At 45.0% G+C, this 17,682-nt stretch overlaps 1 protein-coding gene across 1 annotated transcript; it reads left to right on the top strand.

Moving 5' to 3' along the window:
* Positions 1-66: 66 nt before the first annotated feature.
* LOC115585521 (transketolase) lies at positions 67-16,401 on the top strand. The gene is made up of 14 exons (XM_030423953.1): positions 67-360; positions 2,276-2,393; positions 2,969-3,082; positions 4,010-4,107; positions 7,141-7,332; positions 7,601-7,719; positions 8,921-9,117; positions 9,259-9,423; positions 10,940-11,096; positions 12,005-12,135; positions 12,773-12,856; positions 13,013-13,106; positions 13,223-13,345; positions 15,597-16,401. The coding sequence occupies exons 1-14, from the start codon at positions 254-256 to the stop codon at positions 15,782-15,784; spliced, it is 1,887 nt and encodes a 628-aa protein (XP_030279813.1). The 5' UTR covers positions 67-253; the 3' UTR covers positions 15,785-16,401.
* The last annotated feature ends 1,281 nt before the right edge of the window (positions 16,402-17,682 follow it).

Genomic DNA, 17,682 nt, shown 5'->3' with positions numbered 1-17,682 from the left:
TAGGCTCCTTTTAGCCCGAGATTAGCCATATTCATAGGCTTTGCCTGCGAACACGCCCCCTCCCTCCCTCCCTCCCTCCTGTGCCTGTCAGGTTCAGCACCACCGTCCGTCTCTTTTTAACCCCTGCCATCGTCCGCTGCACACTCGCCGCCTTCATTCCTGGGACATCGGACCGGGTACTTTAACTCTTAACTCCACTTAACCCTGCTTGTGTGTGCGTGTGTGTGCGCTCTCCCTCGTTGCTATCGGACAGATGGAGGACTACCATAAACCGGACCAGCAGACCGTGCAGGCGCTCAGGAACATCGCCACCCGGCTCCGGATCAACTCCATCAAGGCGACGACTGCAGCGGGCAGCGGGTAAGAGGAGGATACGGGGAGATTGAACCGCGCTGGAGACAGAAAGTAGTGTGATTACTGTCCTGAGCCAGTCGACCTGTCTGTTTAGAGGACAAACTGCAAGGTGGGGAAAAAAGTAGAAACGTGGGCTCTGATTTATAAATGGACTGACAGCAGAGCAGAAATATAAAGATGCAGTTCATTGCTGTGCAGATACAGAATATTTGCACAGAAACTGAGGAACTTAACATTTCCTTATCTTATTGCCAACATGCGTCGCGCGCAATTTACGCACTTCCACCCGGACTGGAGAGCCGCTCCGCGTAAAGAGTACATTTTGCGTTTTTTTGCGCTGGGATTCCAATTCACAAACGCGCCAAGTGTCTGGGGGCAATCCGTTTAACTAACAGGCGCGCGATGTTTTGCAGAAGCGCCCCTGCAAATCGTAAAACCTGCATTAAATCTGATGTGGAGGCTCGTCGTTATAAACCGCTGCAGGTGCGTCGGCGGTCCGCCCTCCTTAACCCCTTCTGTGCTCCGTTATGTAACGGAGGAGGAGCAGAGACCGGATCGGTCCATGCGTGATCCCCGCGCAGCCAGTGGTGCGGCTCGTGGGTCGACGTGGTGTGTGGCGGCGGCAGAATGGAACCGGCCGAGGGGGACGCACGCACTCACGGACAGAGACGCTGCTGCCGCCCCGCTCCGCTCCGCGCCTGCGTGCTCCCGTGCAGCCTGACACACAACTGTCAAGAGCCATTAACTTAATGAATCCAGGGAGACCTTTCAAAATAAAACGCGAATTAACAAAGGTGCTGAAACGTTTTTGAAATAAAAAAAAAATGACAAAAAAAATAATCACGATTCATGAAACTGAAAATTATTTGTGCGTTTCATCATCCAAAGGCTGCACATTTAGCGGGGCAGAGCAGCTAATCAAGACAAACCTGTTATGGGTTTTTTTCTGGGTAGTATAATATAATACGATTAAAGTTATTTGATTTTCTCTGTAATTGATTAGTCCTGGCCGATATCTATGTATGCTACCTTTCTTGAAGTCATTTCAGACATGCTGCTGGTGAAAGCCTTTGTCACCGAGCGCGCTTAAACCTGAAGCACAGACTGTTCTATGTAACCACGTGACTTGGCCCGCGGTCAAATGATATTTGCAAAATAAAATTCCTGTTTGAGCTTCCAAACATCCTTCATTCTGCTTATTCATCTCCTACTGTTGTGTTTTTGTTTGTTTGTTTTGGCTCATTTTTGATTATTTGGTCACATTTCAGGAGAGTAAAGGGAACATGCCTTCAGTGGAGGAGGCGTGAGTGAGGTATTACTGGCATGTGGTTTGAAATTTGAAGGAAGAATATCATTCAAGAGACCTCGTCTTAACCAATTATTTGTTGGATTGACTTTTAACAGTTTGGGACGGCACTTTGTACGGTGTGTGTGTGTGTGTGTGTGTGTGTGTGTGTGTGTGTGTGTGTGTGTGTGTGTGTGTGTGTGCTTGTGCGTGTGTGTGCTTGTGCGTGTGTGTGTGTGTGTGTGTGAGAGAGAGAGAGAGAGAGAGAGAGAGAGCAGACTTCTTTGTGAGTGTGTGTTTAAGCGAGAGAGAGAGAGAGAGAGAGAGAGAGAGAGAGAGAGAGAGAGAACATGTACAGTATATGTACTTACTGTCTGACCCAGATAAACTCAGCCTGCTTTCTTTCTGTCTTACATAACTCTCTGACTACAGTCGTCTGGCATGATTTAACCCACTACAGTTAAAGTGACAAAGAGTCACGTTGTCCCTGTGCATCTGTGTGTGGACAGTTTGCTCTGACACTTCCTCACAGATGTGAGCTGAGGAATCCAGAGGCACAGCAGTTTGTTTGTTTTTTGTTTTTTTTTAATCTGATTGCTTTGTGTCTGATTCCTCTCTCCCATCGTTCTGTTGCAGTCATCCCACATCATGTTGCAGCGTGGCGGAGATCATGTCTGTGCTGTTCTTTCATACCATGAAGTACCGACCTGAAGACCCCCGTAACCCCAACAACGACCGCTTCATCCTCTCCAAGGTATGTGCAGCAGACAACCTGCTCGCTAATTACTAAGGGAGTCACATAATTAAAATATGGTGGATCTCTGATAAATGGGCTCTGAGATGAGTTTCAAACTAAGCATCTCCTTTATCTGTAAGCGGGCCGTGCATACAAATAGCGAGGAGTGATGAGCAGTGTCTTGATTTGTGAAACTCCTGAGTATATTGCTCTTTTAATGAAAAATGTAGGTACCTTGTTTTTTTTTTCTCTGCACACTATTTCAGCGTCCTTACCCACCCGTTCACATCTTATTACTTTTTTCACTCACGTTAAACTGTGATTTTACGAATGACTTGACATCTAGAAGGTGCCTGTTTGCAAATTCCAGACCTGTATTTTAATGTGTTGTCTAATATTTATGAAGGAGGAAAATCTTACATACAAGAGGGGGAAAACAGAGGAAAAACATCATTAGAGACATAAAAACAGGAATCTTAGAGCTTCAAGGACTGATGAGGGTTTTCTAAACGGTGTCAGCGTTTCTAGCAGATCAGTTGAACAGCACATTTTGTCACACTCTAACCCCTATTCTTTCACCCGCGCCTCCTCAGGGTCATGCAGCCCCTGTGCTGTACGCCGCGTGGGCGGAGACGGGCTACCTGAAGGAGAGCGAGCTCCTCAACCTCCGCAAGGTGGACTCCATCCTGGAGGGACACCCTGTGCCGGTGAGGCAACGTCGAGACCTGCAGGAATGTTCGGTCTGACGGTCATTTAATCCAACGAATCGACACAAGATTCGTTGCAAGAGAACATTTAAAATCTGATGCCACCATTCCGTGTGTTGATTTTGGGGTGTTTTAATGATAGTTTGACAGTAGATACACTAGATAAACGCGAATGATCTGACTTGCGGACAGTTCCCTGAGCTGTTTAATGGTTTCTTCCACCCACTCAAAGATCACACCATAGCCTTCTATGCTCCAGGTTAAGCTTGACTTTGGTTCTAGTCTCTTCCTGCATGTAGCCATCTGTCAGACTTTATCCTCTCAGAGATTATTTTAGCTTTGGGGTAACCTTTTGACAGCATCTAAGAATCTTAAAATATTAACATGACGAGACCAAAGAAATGTATGTCACTGGATGCAGCCATACTGAAGCACGCAGCCAGTCGAGATGTTCCTGTCAGCAGTTCCTTTACAGGACAATCTCCATCTCCCTGCTAGAACCACTTTGACTATTTCTCACACTACATAATGAAAATGCAGCAGACTATGATGAACAGAATAGTGTTTGATAAATACAAAAATAAATAGGCTTATGTGTTCCAGCCTCTTTGTGATCTTTGTCTTTTCCCTCTTAAGTACTTCAGAACAAAACGTGTGTTCCAGTCGCTGCACATTCATGAATACACAGATAGCAGACAAACTGCATGTAGGCACAAACACAGGGACAAAGATGTGTCTGTGTGACAGAGAGGCTCCGTCCTCGGCTCCTTTCTCCTCTGCCGCAGACATTAATGACACACTGTGTTCACACAGACCCACATACTGCAGCCACTGTCCTGACAACATGACTTCTTCATGCTTTTTGTGTTTGCAAACTTGAGTTTAGAGTAAGATGCATGTTTGGTGTGTGTGTGTGTGTGTTAACAGAAGCAGCAGTTTGTGGATGTGGCCACTGGATCTCTGGGCCAGGGACTGGGAGCTGCCTGTGGAATGGCCTACACTGGAAAATACTTTGACAAGGCCAGGTAACGCACACAAAAACGCACACAAACACACGCATGCACACAGAAAATGCCCCTGAAGAGAAGGCGACCTTATGCAGCGACTCCCCAACATGCACGAGACACACATGAAGCAGCGCAGCTTGCATCTGAACACATTAAGGTAGTCGGTATGAAATTATGCATGACATAATGTACGCCGCAGCGAGTCGTGCTGACATGTGACATTTCCGCCTGCAGCTTTGCATCAAACTGTACTTGACAGGATTGGTCTGGGCTGACATTCAGGCAGCCATCCCAGGAGAGCCAGGAGAGCTGCTGACCTCTGATCAGTTTCACCTTCAGATCTGGGATGAATGAGGGCATCTGCTCAGAAAAACGAGTGTGGTTAAATCAGTGATGGGGATTAATGTGTCTCTTCACAAAGGTGGAATCCAAATGCGGGGGTTGAGATTAATTTTTTTATTCATTTTTTTATTTTTTGTGCACACTCCTGCAGCCGCAAACATGTTTGTCTCACGGTAGATTAACGGGCCTGAAATGTGAGCCGGGTCGGTCTCTAGTGTAGTCTGGAAAGAACCACACGGGTTTCAGTCAAACAATAGAGAGAGCGAGATGCAACACATTCCTATTCACGTTTTCACAGAACATGGATGTGACACAAAAGCGTCCGAGCTGAACTCTGAATTTCAGGGAACACGTTTTCTGAAAGGACAGAATAGAGGGGAGATCGTCTCATAGGCAATTTTGTTGTTTTTACGCACAACAGACGCACTGAAACAGGCAGTCGGGGAACGGAACGGCGTACTCGCAGCCTGAGTTCGCTGCCCTCGATATCTCTCACTCTGCATTCTGTGTGCACTCGATTGTTTCTGCTCTAATAATCACACATGCAAGAGCACAGTTCCGCCCCCCCATCTCTCTGCCTCGCCCTTTACCCTCATCCCCTCCCCGAAAAATGTACAAAATCCATGGCTGTGCGTCTGTTGCATCTATATATGCACAGTAGATAATATTGTTTTCACCATGCATGTAATTGTTTAATTGTTTGTGCATGCAGAAGGCTGGAGGGTTTTCCCCTACGATGCTCAGAGAAGCTTGCCAAGCTAATTCACTGCAACATACCGACTCACGTAGAAGGCTGCATCGCCAGTTTCATAACATGATGACAAAAACTGCTGAATGGTGCTGTATCGACCACTCGTAGAATAATGGAATATGTCATATTTATCGTCTATCAGTGGTCAAATTATAGCAGGAAATGAATTCTACAAACAGCCAAACACACCCCTCAGCCTCTCGGAGGATGTGTTTCATTAAAATACAATACATGAATGAACCCGTCAGATACATTTATCAGCAGAGCTGAGACGAGACTGAATAACTGACGCTGTTTATGGATCCATGCGGATGTGACTCTGGTTCAATACTCAGTAAACATGTAAAGATGAGATTATTGGATCAAACACATGCAGCATTCCTCCTCATGGCCGTTCAGCATGCAGCCCAGCACCAAGTGAATCGACTGGAAGCTTCCTCTTCTTCATTGGTTTTGAGTTGGCATGGGGTGTAACGGTTTCGGGTGACACAAGTGGGTGTGAGGTAGGTGTGTGCGTGTTCGTGTGTGTGTGCCAGTTGGAAGGGTTTTGACCGTTTTCAAGGAGAGGTATCACCTTGGCTTGATCTGTCGCTCTCAGCTTGCAAAGAAGCACGCACACCTCACACCTCCGGAGGGGATTACTTTACCTCTGTAGCTCAAAAACTTCCTCCACCTGCTGTAGCTGTATTGGATGCACTTCAGAGTGTGTGTGTGTGTGTGTGTGTGTCAGTAGTATCACTCTACTCTTGATCAGTGTTGGTATCACCTTATGCCTGCAACTAATTATTATTTTCATTAGCAATCTGCCAATTATCATGATTACTCTTTTAGTCCAGGGCTGCCAAATGTGCAGCTATGAGGTTCAACGTGGCCTGACATGTGTTCCTATAGAGGAAAAAAGTTATAAATATATATATTTTTTTTCATACAATGCAATAGGCCCCACCATTACATTCCAATTTTTGCCATCTAATCGAATATCTTTGGGCACCTCTGGTTTAGTCATAAAATGTCCAAAAATAGTGAAAAGTGCTCATCACTCTGTCCCAGAACCCAAAGTCTCATCTTCAGATAACTTTTTTGTCCAACCAACAGTTCAAAACCCAAAGATTCTTCATTTACTTTCATCAGTGACAAAGAAAATCAGCAAATCCTTACTTGTACGCAGCTGGAACTAGCAAATGTTTGACATTTTTGCCTGATAGCTGACTGAAATGATTTATTGTTTATCAAAATGGTTGGCAACTAATTTTTTAGTTGACTAATCAATTAATCACCTAATCAACCTTGAGGGAATGTGCAGGTTTATCGCAATCTGCAACTTTTATTTTTATATTTAGTAAAAAATGTGAAAAGAAATGTTTAGCAAAAATGACCTAAACTTTGTATATTAATATGACAGACACATTTCAGAACCTCAAAAAAAAAAATCAGTTTGACTGGTAGCATTCATTAACCCCCCTCCAGTCTCAGATCTCTTCTTCTTTTCTCTCGTTCTCTCCAACTCTACCTCTGTTTGGAATTCCTCTCTTCTCTTTCTTCCTCTCCTTCCTCCTCTCTTTTCTCTCTCTCTCCCTCTCTGCCGTGTGTTCTTTCTTTGGGCTCGAGGTTGGAATGCATGGTGTAATGCGGCGTGTCTCGGCCTATCTTCCAGCTTTAATGAGAATGTGTCTATTTGACTGGAAAGCTGTCATGAGTTGTTACGCCCTGGGAGCAATGACTGAGGGTGATCAGAGCGCAGCGGGGAGGGTGGAGTGTGTGTGTGTGTGTGTGTGTTGTAGGTGTGAGGGTCAGCTGTCACATTGAGCCATAAAGGAGGAATCAAAGGATGGGGAGGATGTTGCAAAAGGGAAAACTGGGCTGATATAGAAAATAAACTGCTCTAGTATCCATTTGTCTCTGTCGATCGGTCGGTCTTTATACATTTCCTTAAACATTACATCTCCCTCTCTGTGCAGCTATCGGGTGTTCTGCCTGCTGGGTGATGGAGAGATGTCCGAGGGATCCGTGTGGGAGGCCATGGCCTTCGCCTCATACTACCAGCTAGACAACCTGGTGGCCATCTTGGACATCAACCGCCTGGCTCAGAGTGATCCCGCGCCACTGCAGCACCATGTGGAGAAGTACCAGCGACGCTGTGAGGCCTTTGGGTGAGCGAGGGGGATAGCATATTCAGGGCACTGATGTGAACTCAAAATGCTTACTGGCTGCTTTGATTTAGAGTAATGCAGCGCTGTCAAAAGGGGGGTTAAAGGTGGTGTTGATTTTAGGAGCCTGCAAGAATTCCAGTAGGATTATTCCACTGGGGGGGGTAAAAAAAACAGTACCCAGAGTTTCATTCATTCAGGGGCCCAGAATTCATAGCGAGACGCGCCGGTAGCACTGCATTTTAAAGTTTGACCTCCTCTGATTTCCCAGCTGGCATTCCATCATTGTGGACGGCCACAGTGTGGAGGAGCTGTGTAAGGTGCTGAGTCAGCCCCGCCACCAGCCCCTCGCCGTCATCGCCAAGACTATCAAGGGCAAGGGCATCCCAGGTACAACACTCAGGCACACACACACACACACACACACAGTGATCCACAGTGTGTGAGGCAGATTTGTCCTGTCTGGAGTTTAAGTGAAGTTCTGTCATGTCGTGTTTCCTTTTGGTTTAAAGGTGCTTCATTTAGTTTGGGGAAAACACAAAACCATTTTGTTACCGTTTTACTTTGTTTATATTTGGCGGACCCTGCCACCTTTCTAGCTCCAAACTGTTTTCTGGGGACCTTCTTGTCCTCTGAGACCAGCTTGTTTATTCAGTTATGGACCAAACTATTTCTGAGTTCGTATTACTTCCTCATTAATATTGTAAATATGATAACTCTGAGGTTGAATTTATTTACCACAAACTACACAGTGTCCTTATAAAGAAGTAAATAGTCTGTCATCATTTTGTGACATCCTGCATTTGTTGCACCAAAAGCCTGACGAGGTAAAAATGGTGACAACTTACTGAGAATAACATTTGCGTCTGAAGCTTTTCTTTACGCCCCCCGGTGACACTCCATCAGAGAAGAGGGGCCCTAACTCGCTGTAATCCAGGCAGCGCTTTAGTGCTTTGGCTGCTGCTGCTCCGTAATCCCTCAGAATGTGTAGGAAACACTCGCAGCAGCATCCCATTGTGCCCGTGTTGTGATAACTCTGAGGGGGAGTGTGTGTGACCACGTGTGTTGGTGAAAGGTAAAAAGACAGTTGTTGTAAGAGCAAGGTGTGTGTGTGTGTGTGTGTGTGTGTGTGTGTGTGTGTGTATGTGTGTGTGTGTGTGTGTGTGTGTGTGGAGGAGTGTGTCTTTGTATTCACAAGGCTGTATCACAGTGTTGTTATAACCCCGGGGCCTCTGGATTCTGACCTTTTTACCATTGAAGTTGCCTTTTGTGACCCACTGAAGTGGACAGTTGTTATGAGTGCGACAGCTGACCAATGGCTTATTGCATACATGTCTTAAACTGCACATGTATGTAAAGATAAGTATGCAGTATTTGTGGAGGAATTTGGTTCATATGTTTAGGTGGGTCCAAAATGTTGACTCGTGCAACGTTACACATGCACAGTTTAGGCAAAAACAGTGAATTTAGTTATTTCACTCATGAACAAAAAGTTCATAACCTCCCCTCTGATTGTCACGTGTTACACTGTAAAGTTGCAGCTCTCGTCCTCAGTTGTGTCTTTTCGTGTCCGTGTTTGTGTCATTTTCAGCCGCTGAGGATAAGATGGGCTGGCACGGCAAACCCCTGCCAAAAGACATGGCCGACAGCGTGATGAAGGAGATGCAGAGCCGCATCGTCAGCTGCAACAAGCGGATCTATCCCGCCCCGCCCAATGAGGACGCGTCACCTGTCAGCCTCCGCAACATCCGCATGCCGAGTGCGCCCAGTTACAAACCTGGAGACAAGGTATGATGGGTAGAGGCGGACAAGCCCAGGCGTTTTGAGTCAGCACACCATGCTTGGTTATCCATTATATGTTGGTAAAACAATCTGTTTTGTATTGTTCTAGTTAACTGGTTGGTCATCTGTCTGTCCCTGTGTAACCAGATTGCCACGAGGAAGGCGTACGGCATGGCTCTGGCCAAGCTGGGCCGCTACAATGACCATGTGGTGGCTCTGGATGGAGACACCAAGAACTCCACCTTCTCCGAGCTCTTTAAGAACGAACACCCCAACCGCTACGTGGAGTGCTACATCGCAGAGCAGAACATGGTAAGAGAGAGCCGTTAGTTCTTTAGTTAGATGGCTGCAGAGGCTCTGACCCACTGTCCCGACTGTGAAGAAGTATATGAAAGTAAAGTGTCACTAAACTGCAATACTTGCTTCTTTTGACAATATACAACACGTCAGATCCATTCTAAATCCTAAACGTATTAACATAAAGATCCATTTCTCTCCCCTCTGATCTTTGCTCCTTTGCTGTGTCACTGTTTACATGAAGGTGTAACTGCATTCGTTAGTGGTTTTGCTTTTGCATCATCATCCCCTGAGCAGCATTAACAGCGTTCTTCTAGTGTTCGTGTCCCTTTTTTGTTTTTTACATGAGCATCGTTATGACTCCTTGAAGGGGTTCCTCCCACACAACAGCAGGCCGATCAAAACGGGTCACCGTCTGTGGGGATTAAATATCTGCCTCATCGTGAAATATGAGCGTCATCATGTCTTTGTGCTCTGTGGGCCTTTCAGGGGTTTTTAATAACAGGAAAGGCTCACTGTGTGCTGATTTACTACTATACTGATGAACGTGAGGTCCCTCTCATGCTGCAGCAGGGACATTCTGAATGAGTAGAAATAATTGCATTCATCCTGATATTTGCATTCGTATTTCATTAATTTTACACCTTTTCTTGCTGGTTTAAATTCCTCTTCACAGCAGACCACATCATGAGGAAATGGTTAATTCTAAACACCATGAATGAGTGAATAGCAGATGTATAACATAAAATACTCAACACTCAGTACTTTTTTAAAGACATATTTACACAAGACTAAGAGGCCACAGTTACACTCACGGCTGAACTTTGAGCTAAACGCTGACAATGATAACCTGCTGACACTAAGCAGGTTTAATGTTTACCATATGCTCCCTCTTTAGTTACAGTTCAAACATTTGCTAATTGCCACCAGTATTAGTTTTACGAGATAAAAAACGCCAGCAACACTTGTATTATAAAGGTCTTAATGTAAGTTTTTTGACCTGTGACCAGTTGTTCTCTACACTACAAGTGTTGCTGTGGTTGTGACCTACTCAGACCTCTTCCCTGCTCCACAAAAGTGATTAATTTTTAAAGCGTTTAGTCATAGACGAAAGTTTTGGAGAAAATTACATTTTGACCTGATGTTGGTGATACTGTAGATGAAATGTTACAGAATCACCAAACTTTTCCTGAAAGGGACATGAAGATGTAAATGAATTCCATGACAACAGTTATTTAGACATTTCACTAAAAATCTAAAATGTCAAACACAAGGTGCTGTTAGAGAAAAAAGTCCAGGGATCACTGAAGTAGTGGAGCTATAAAATCCTGGTTCTTTTAATTTTGTGAGAATGATACGTTCAGGTGCTATTGTACATTACAGCACTAGATGCTTCCCCCGTCTCCCCTTGCCCACTCTACCTGCCTCTGTCCTCATACACAAATAAAAATGCCAAAATAATTTGACCAGTCATTCTGTGTTGCATGCAGTTTTACTGAGCCAGCCCTCTCGCTTCTCCTCTATCCTGCAGGTGAGCGTGGCGATAGGCTGTGCCGTGCGGGACCGCAACGTGGTGTTTGCGAGCACCTTCGCCACGTTCTTCAGCCGGGCCTACGACCAGCTCCGCATGGCCGCCATCTCTGAGAGCAACATTAACCTCTGCGGCTCCCACTGTGGAGTTTCTATTGGTCAGTTCCTGTCTCTCCTTTCACCAGTGGTGACCTGACTGGACTGACCTCTGACCTTTTAGCGGTTGATTTTTAAAGTCTGTTTATTTCTTTTGAATTTCTCCTCCCCAACAACATCTTGTCAGTATCATTGTTATACGGTACATTTATGCAGTTATGTTAACTGTACCTCGTGATTGTGAACAATCTTGTGTGCTGTAACTGTAACTGATGTGTATAGCTTATAATTATAATATTTTCAAAATGTTCTAAGAAGCTCTACCGCTCTTCTTATTGAAAACGATCACAGATTCAGTACCTTTGACCCATAATATGAAGTAGCTGCACTCATTATGACCTTCACTGTGACCCGCCTTTCCTCTCACTACACCTTTTTTCTTAAATCCGCTCCGTCACAGTTTTAACTTTTGGAGTGATTCAGCCCACTGAAGAATATTAATTGCCCTCAGTGCATGTCAGATGAAAACCAGCCAGAGCTAATCTTTAATAGTTGATTGTTTTACTTTATGTTGTTGCCTTTATAATCTCACTGCAGTGGGTTGAACCTCTCCTCTGTATGTCCTGGTCTTAATTTGACTGAATCCTAAAAACCTTTTTTCCCCCCTCCATCTTCTCACCTACTCCGTTATTCTGTTGTCCATCTTCCTCTCCTGGTACCAGCACTCCTCCTCCTCCTCCTCCTCCTCCCCCTCCCTGTCTCTCTGTGTCACGGAGGTGATGGCAGAGCGGCCTGATATCTCTTTCACCTCCTCCTCCCCTCTCTCCTTCTCCTCCACCTCTGCAGGTACATTGCATGCCCACCTCTTCCAGACTGAATGCATGCCAGTCTTACCAGAACGTATTTCTCCAGTCTGCAGCAAACATGCGGGTGTTTCGTCTGTTTCATGCTCATGTGTGTGCACATTTAGGTGAGGATGGACCCTCTCAGATGGGTCTGGAGGATCTGGCCATGTTCAGAGCCATCCCCACTGCAACCGTCTTCTATCCCAGCGACGGAGTCTCCACTGAGAAGGCTGTGGAGCTCGCTGCCAACACAAAGGTACCTGCAGTCACCTGTGATAACAAAGGAAAAATTACAACAAAATGATTCCTGGATAGGAACGTTCCGGAGGTTTATAGCAGAGCAAATGTTAGATATCATATTCAGTTGAATGTAGTATTGTTGTGATAGTGGAATTCCTAACTTGGATGCAATACCTTGACCGATTTCTATGCAAGTTAGTATGCTAACTCTAGTAGATATCTAAACAAAGATAGTCTAAATAGTCAAAACTTCTGTGTCTTCACATCCGTTATATTCTGAATATTTTAATAATTTTTTTTTATGTTTTCACCTAAAATTCTTACATATTGAATCTTAAAAGATAAACGTTTCATGACATTGACAATCAGTTATAACTTTTCCTTTTTTTGCGCTAGCTTTTCTCGTTTTGAAAACATTTTCTCTACATCAGGACGAAATAAAATAATGTAAAATAACCAAAATGATAATTTAACACTTAGAATATTTAAATGATCTAATTAAATAATGTCAGATGTAAAGAAAAGTTCAATGTTCTGTGTGTTAAACACAATAGCATCGATATTAAATTACAAATTAGGCTTTTTAGTTGTATATGATCCTTAAAAAGTACAGAACCGTGTAGATCATTTCTGTTTTTGTTTTGTTTTTTCAGGGATTGTGTTTCATCCGAACAAGCCGCCCGGAGAACAACGTCATCTACAACTGCAATGAAGACTTCCATGTTGGTCAGGCTAAGGTTGGTCACCATTATCCCACACCAAACTATTTATGTACTCCACAAACTCATGCTCTTTTTTTTCCTCGTTTGATTTCTTATTATCATCACCACAAATGACTAGTCTGTGTCCAGAGTCTGAGTCCACATACAAATGTGTCTTCCCATCCCACTCAGGTTGTGTACAAAACCAATGATGACCATGTGACTGTGATCGGCGCGGGAGTGACCCTCCACGAGGCTCTCGCCGCTGCTGAACAGCTGAAGAAAGGTACAGAGAAAGAACGCAAGAAACATGAAACAAAAGAAAACCAACCCCCGTCAGCATAAATGCATACAATCTATCAGACTGATATGCACCCTCCACCCTCCTCTCTCCTCCAACAGAAAGAATTAGCATCCGTGTGATCGACCCGTTCACCATCAAACCCCTCGACTCAAAGACCATCATCGACAACGCCAGGGCCACCAGGGGACGCATCATCACTGTGGAGGACCACTACTATGAAGGTGAGGTGACATTATTTACCTGTATGTACCTACATAACCTTACCTGTCAGGTGTCCATAAACATTTAAAGGGCCATTCCACTGCATCTGATGAATCTGATGATGATCACGTCCGATTAAAATCAGCTTGCATCTTTGTGGAGTTGAGTGCATTTGCAGGATAATTTGAACAAGCAGGAGAAGCATTCTTATGCAGCCGCTTGCGTGTTTGTGCTGCTTGTGTATCAGCTCATGAATAAAAATGCCCGGAGCAGCAAAGGGACAAAGGTCTGTCTGCAGATAGAGATGGTCTGAGAGGGCTGGAGGCTGAAGAGGAGGAGGACAGAGGTGTAGGGACACTGTGCGTGGCAGAGAAACGACGTGATGGTTTTGGGCGAGACGAGAGAGATGGACAATATAGAAAAAGGTGAAAAGGATAAATAAATGACAGGATATAGAGGGGGGGGGAGGAGAGGGAGGGAGGGTGGGTGTAGGGGAGGAGCTGAGAGAGCCTGTCAGTGTTTCTTAATTTCAGCTCCGGCCTTTGGGCTCTCGCTGGCCTACATACAGCACCAGCATGACAAAAACGAGTGTCCACAAATTTTGTTTCCTTTCGCTTTCTCTCTCTCGCTCCCCCGTATCTCTTCTTTTGTGTCGTTACATGTTTCGGTCGCCCCACATGTAGCTGCTTTACACGCCTTTGCGCGGATGAGCTGTTTATGACATGCAAGTGGAAATGTGGTGATATGGCCATGTGTGTGGAAGCTGCAGTTGTAAAGTTAAGCTGTCCAAGAAGATAACATTTAAGTGGTTGTGTATGTGTGTATTGGCACTTGGGGGTGAGGCATCCAGGGAGTGGGGAGGTTGTGGCGTACAGATGGGTAAATGTTGTGCAAAGTGTAATATCTTTCTCAACAGAAAGGTTCTCCGGACCTGCTCCCCTCTCTGAAGATGTATGTATTCATTTATAGGGCTGCACAAATAATCAAAATATTTAAAAAATCACAATACGGCCAAGTGTTTTTAATGAAGGCAAACTTTTTGCCAGATATAAGAAAACACGTTTGTTTGGTCCAGACCTCAACAAATACAATAGCGATTTCATTTTTACCATATTGTGCAGCCCTATTATTTGCCCTTACCAAGATTATATGACAGCATATCTTAAGATCGTCAAGGAGCCACAGAAGAAAACCTCCTGGTGGCAAAACACTGAAGATACCCCTCGTACAGCGATGTTTCTTTTCCGGGTGCGAACCACAGTGGACCAAGAAAACATCAGCGCACACCAGGACATGACTGAGACTGTTTTATTAACACTTACATTCAACAGAACAAGGAGCAAACTAAAGCTGGCACAAACCTGACCCAAATGATCGATGACTTCGGCTCCATAAATAGCAAACATTATAATTCTACTGTGCTAATGTTTACAGCAATGGAGTGTTTCGTCATTTTATACAAACTGGTGTGGCAGATTTATTTCTTAGACGACATCGGATCTGAACTGTTGGCAGCTTGCAACCAGTTTTAAACCCTCACATATACATGGAAACATCTTATGCTTAACACCACCTTACACTACTTTTATATGTTTTCATCAGCCTTGAGTAACTCTTCAGTTTCCATTGTGTTCAAACTACAGTAATAGTGAATTCACACACAAAAAACTGAGAAATGATCATGTACACGCAGGATTTTCTTAATGTAAAATTGTGTCATCTTTCAAATAGTAGCACAAAACAAATTCAACGCAAACACAGATACGTTATTTCCCATGCACTCATCAGCCGCCGGCTAATACATCAACCAAGGAACAAAAGGTAGCAGAGAAGGATTATGAATCTGTAATGACTTTGTCCCTCCTCGGCTTTCATGTTCACTCAGTCAGAAATGTTTGAGTGGCAGTTTAGAGTGAGAAGTGTGAGAGAGAGAGAGAGAGAGAGAGAGAGAGAGAGAGAGAGAGAGAGAGAGGAGGGGAGGGGAGGGTGGAGCGAGGGGAGAGTCTTGAGGAGGTGTAAGTGAGATAGAAGAGGAGTGGGAGGGAGGGAGGGCGGTATCACTCCTGTCAGTCCACATCACATCACTGCAGAGCTCAATCGCCCATGGATGAGTACCAGAAGGGTGGGAATCATAAGAGGGAAATATGGAAGCGAATAGAACAAATGAGAGACTTGGATGTGATTATTAGGAGACATTCTAGAAAAAAGGAAATTGGGTGAACTGACCCTTTAAATCAGTAACTCTGACTGATCTTTATCCCGATTCCTCAGGCGGTCTGGGCGAGGCAGTGTGCTCGGCGGTCGTGAACGAGACCGGCTTCACCGTCCAGCGCCTGGCAGTCTCTCAGGTGCCCCGCAGCGGCAAACCCAACGAGCTGCTCCGAATCTTCGGCATCGACCGCGACGCCATCACTCAGGCGGTCCGCAAGGTGCTCAGCAACTCTGCCAACGCCAAGTAAGAGCGTCGCGGCTGCAGGCGCAGCGGCAGGAAATGGTAACGGACTCCGTGGGATCACCGTGGAGACAAACAAATAAACCAACACTGAAGGAGGGGAAGCACTTCTGGCCCACTCACGCTTTCCTCCTCACAAAACAATCTGAAGCTTTGGTTTGGAAAAAAAAAAAAAAAAAAAGATTGATTTTTCTCTTTATCTGTCTTCAATGTGTTTTTGAAACCCCAGATTTTTACCCCATGAGTTTGTGAGTTCAGTAAACCCCCCCCCCCCCCCCCCCCTCCCCTCCCCTTCACACCTCCACCTTCACCCTGTCACCCCTACCTACCTCTCAGAGAAAGTTCTGGTACTGCTGTAGTGTATCAGTGAAAAGCAGTGAACGTGATTTGGAGTAAAGTCTTTTTTTATATATCCCTCTGTGGAACCCCTCTCACCTCCTCGACGCGGCGTTTTCGTTCGGCTGCACCCAGTACGACTTTGTAAAATCCCCACCCCAGTAGATCCAGCAGGGCGTGGAGAAACTCTGGTTTTTGGTCTGTTTGAGCACTGACTGTTTTTAACCCTTTTGACCCTGACTTGGATTGGACTGCTTCACACCAATAAAAGGGATTGTTTCTTCACAATATCTGTGTCTGAGGTCTTTCTTCTGGGTTGTGGTAAACAAGGGTCAACTCTCACAGAGAACATTTTACAGAATCTGCTTTATTCCATTTTGACACCATCCCAGCGGCTCACATTCTGGAAAACAATTCATTTTACGGTTGCGTATCGCATATGAGAACATAAAAAGTAGCCAAGGAAAACAATGTGATACCTCCACCACATCCACCATCTAATTGTAGATAATGGATATAAAAGATTGGTGGCAATGAGTGGATATAGACATAGATGTAAGGAGAGGTAAGTAAAAACAGCATATTGCCTCAAACTAAGAATAATGTCCTTTAAACGTAACACGGGTTTTATGGTTGGGTTCATCAGCCCTGAAGACTTTTCTAACCATGTCTGTCCAATCTTTAGGGACAATCAGCAGAAAGTGACTCGTCTGTCCTTTAGACTGCCCTCTTATATAAACATGTACAGTTCAGTACGTAAGAGCTCGGCCCCACCTTACACAGTCTGTGCCTCGGTTAAGCTGATGTTTAAGTGCCTAGCTGTCGGACCACCGAGGCCCACGCCCACCATGTGGTGTGCATATTTAATGTGTGTAAATAATTGAATGGCCTATTGAAAGATTCACACGGGCTGCAGCGTGCCTCAGTGGCTGTTTGTGTTTTACTGTTTGGCCTTTATCTCTGTCCTTTAATTCAGGTTCAGTCAGACTGAGCTTTGCTTTTTAGCAGCGTATCTGTATTCAGAGTTAAAGTACGCTCCTCTTTGTCCCTCTTGTTCTCCTGTTCTTCGGCCCTTTGTACGCTGTGACTGACCGAACTCCAGCTGGTCACAGAAGATTGGATGTGATATTTGGGACGACCTTTGACCTGGCTCCTATAGCGCAGCAGGAGTCTGTCTGCTCTTTGAGGTAGACACGGTGTGTCAGCTGTGACTGTGCGTGAGGGACAAACGTAAAATGGACCGACAGATTGTGTGTGCGCACATGTACAGTATGTGTGTATGTTCATACTGTCCACATACAGTAGGAGCTGTGAGTGCAGACAGGCTGTCTGATGGCCGTCTCTGCATATGTCTGTCTATCTGTCAATCTGTCATATGGATTCTTCTCCGCTAATGCACGCACGAACCAACACACACACACACTATAGTGCATATGAACGCATGTGGAGAGACTCACACACCTCCTGTCAAACTAGATTTTTGCTACTTCAGCGCACTCAATCAGCACATGCTGTGCATGCAAATATGCAAAAATGTACATACAAAACATGCTCCCCCCCCCCCAGCAC

The sequence above is a fragment of the Sparus aurata genome, chromosome 7 (assembly GCF_900880675.1).
Source record: "Sparus aurata chromosome 7, fSpaAur1.1, whole genome shotgun sequence".
NCBI lineage: Eukaryota > Metazoa > Chordata > Actinopteri > Spariformes > Sparidae > Sparus > Sparus aurata.
Note: the sequence above shows the minus strand (reverse complement) of the source record. Positions and strands in the feature narration are given on the sequence as shown.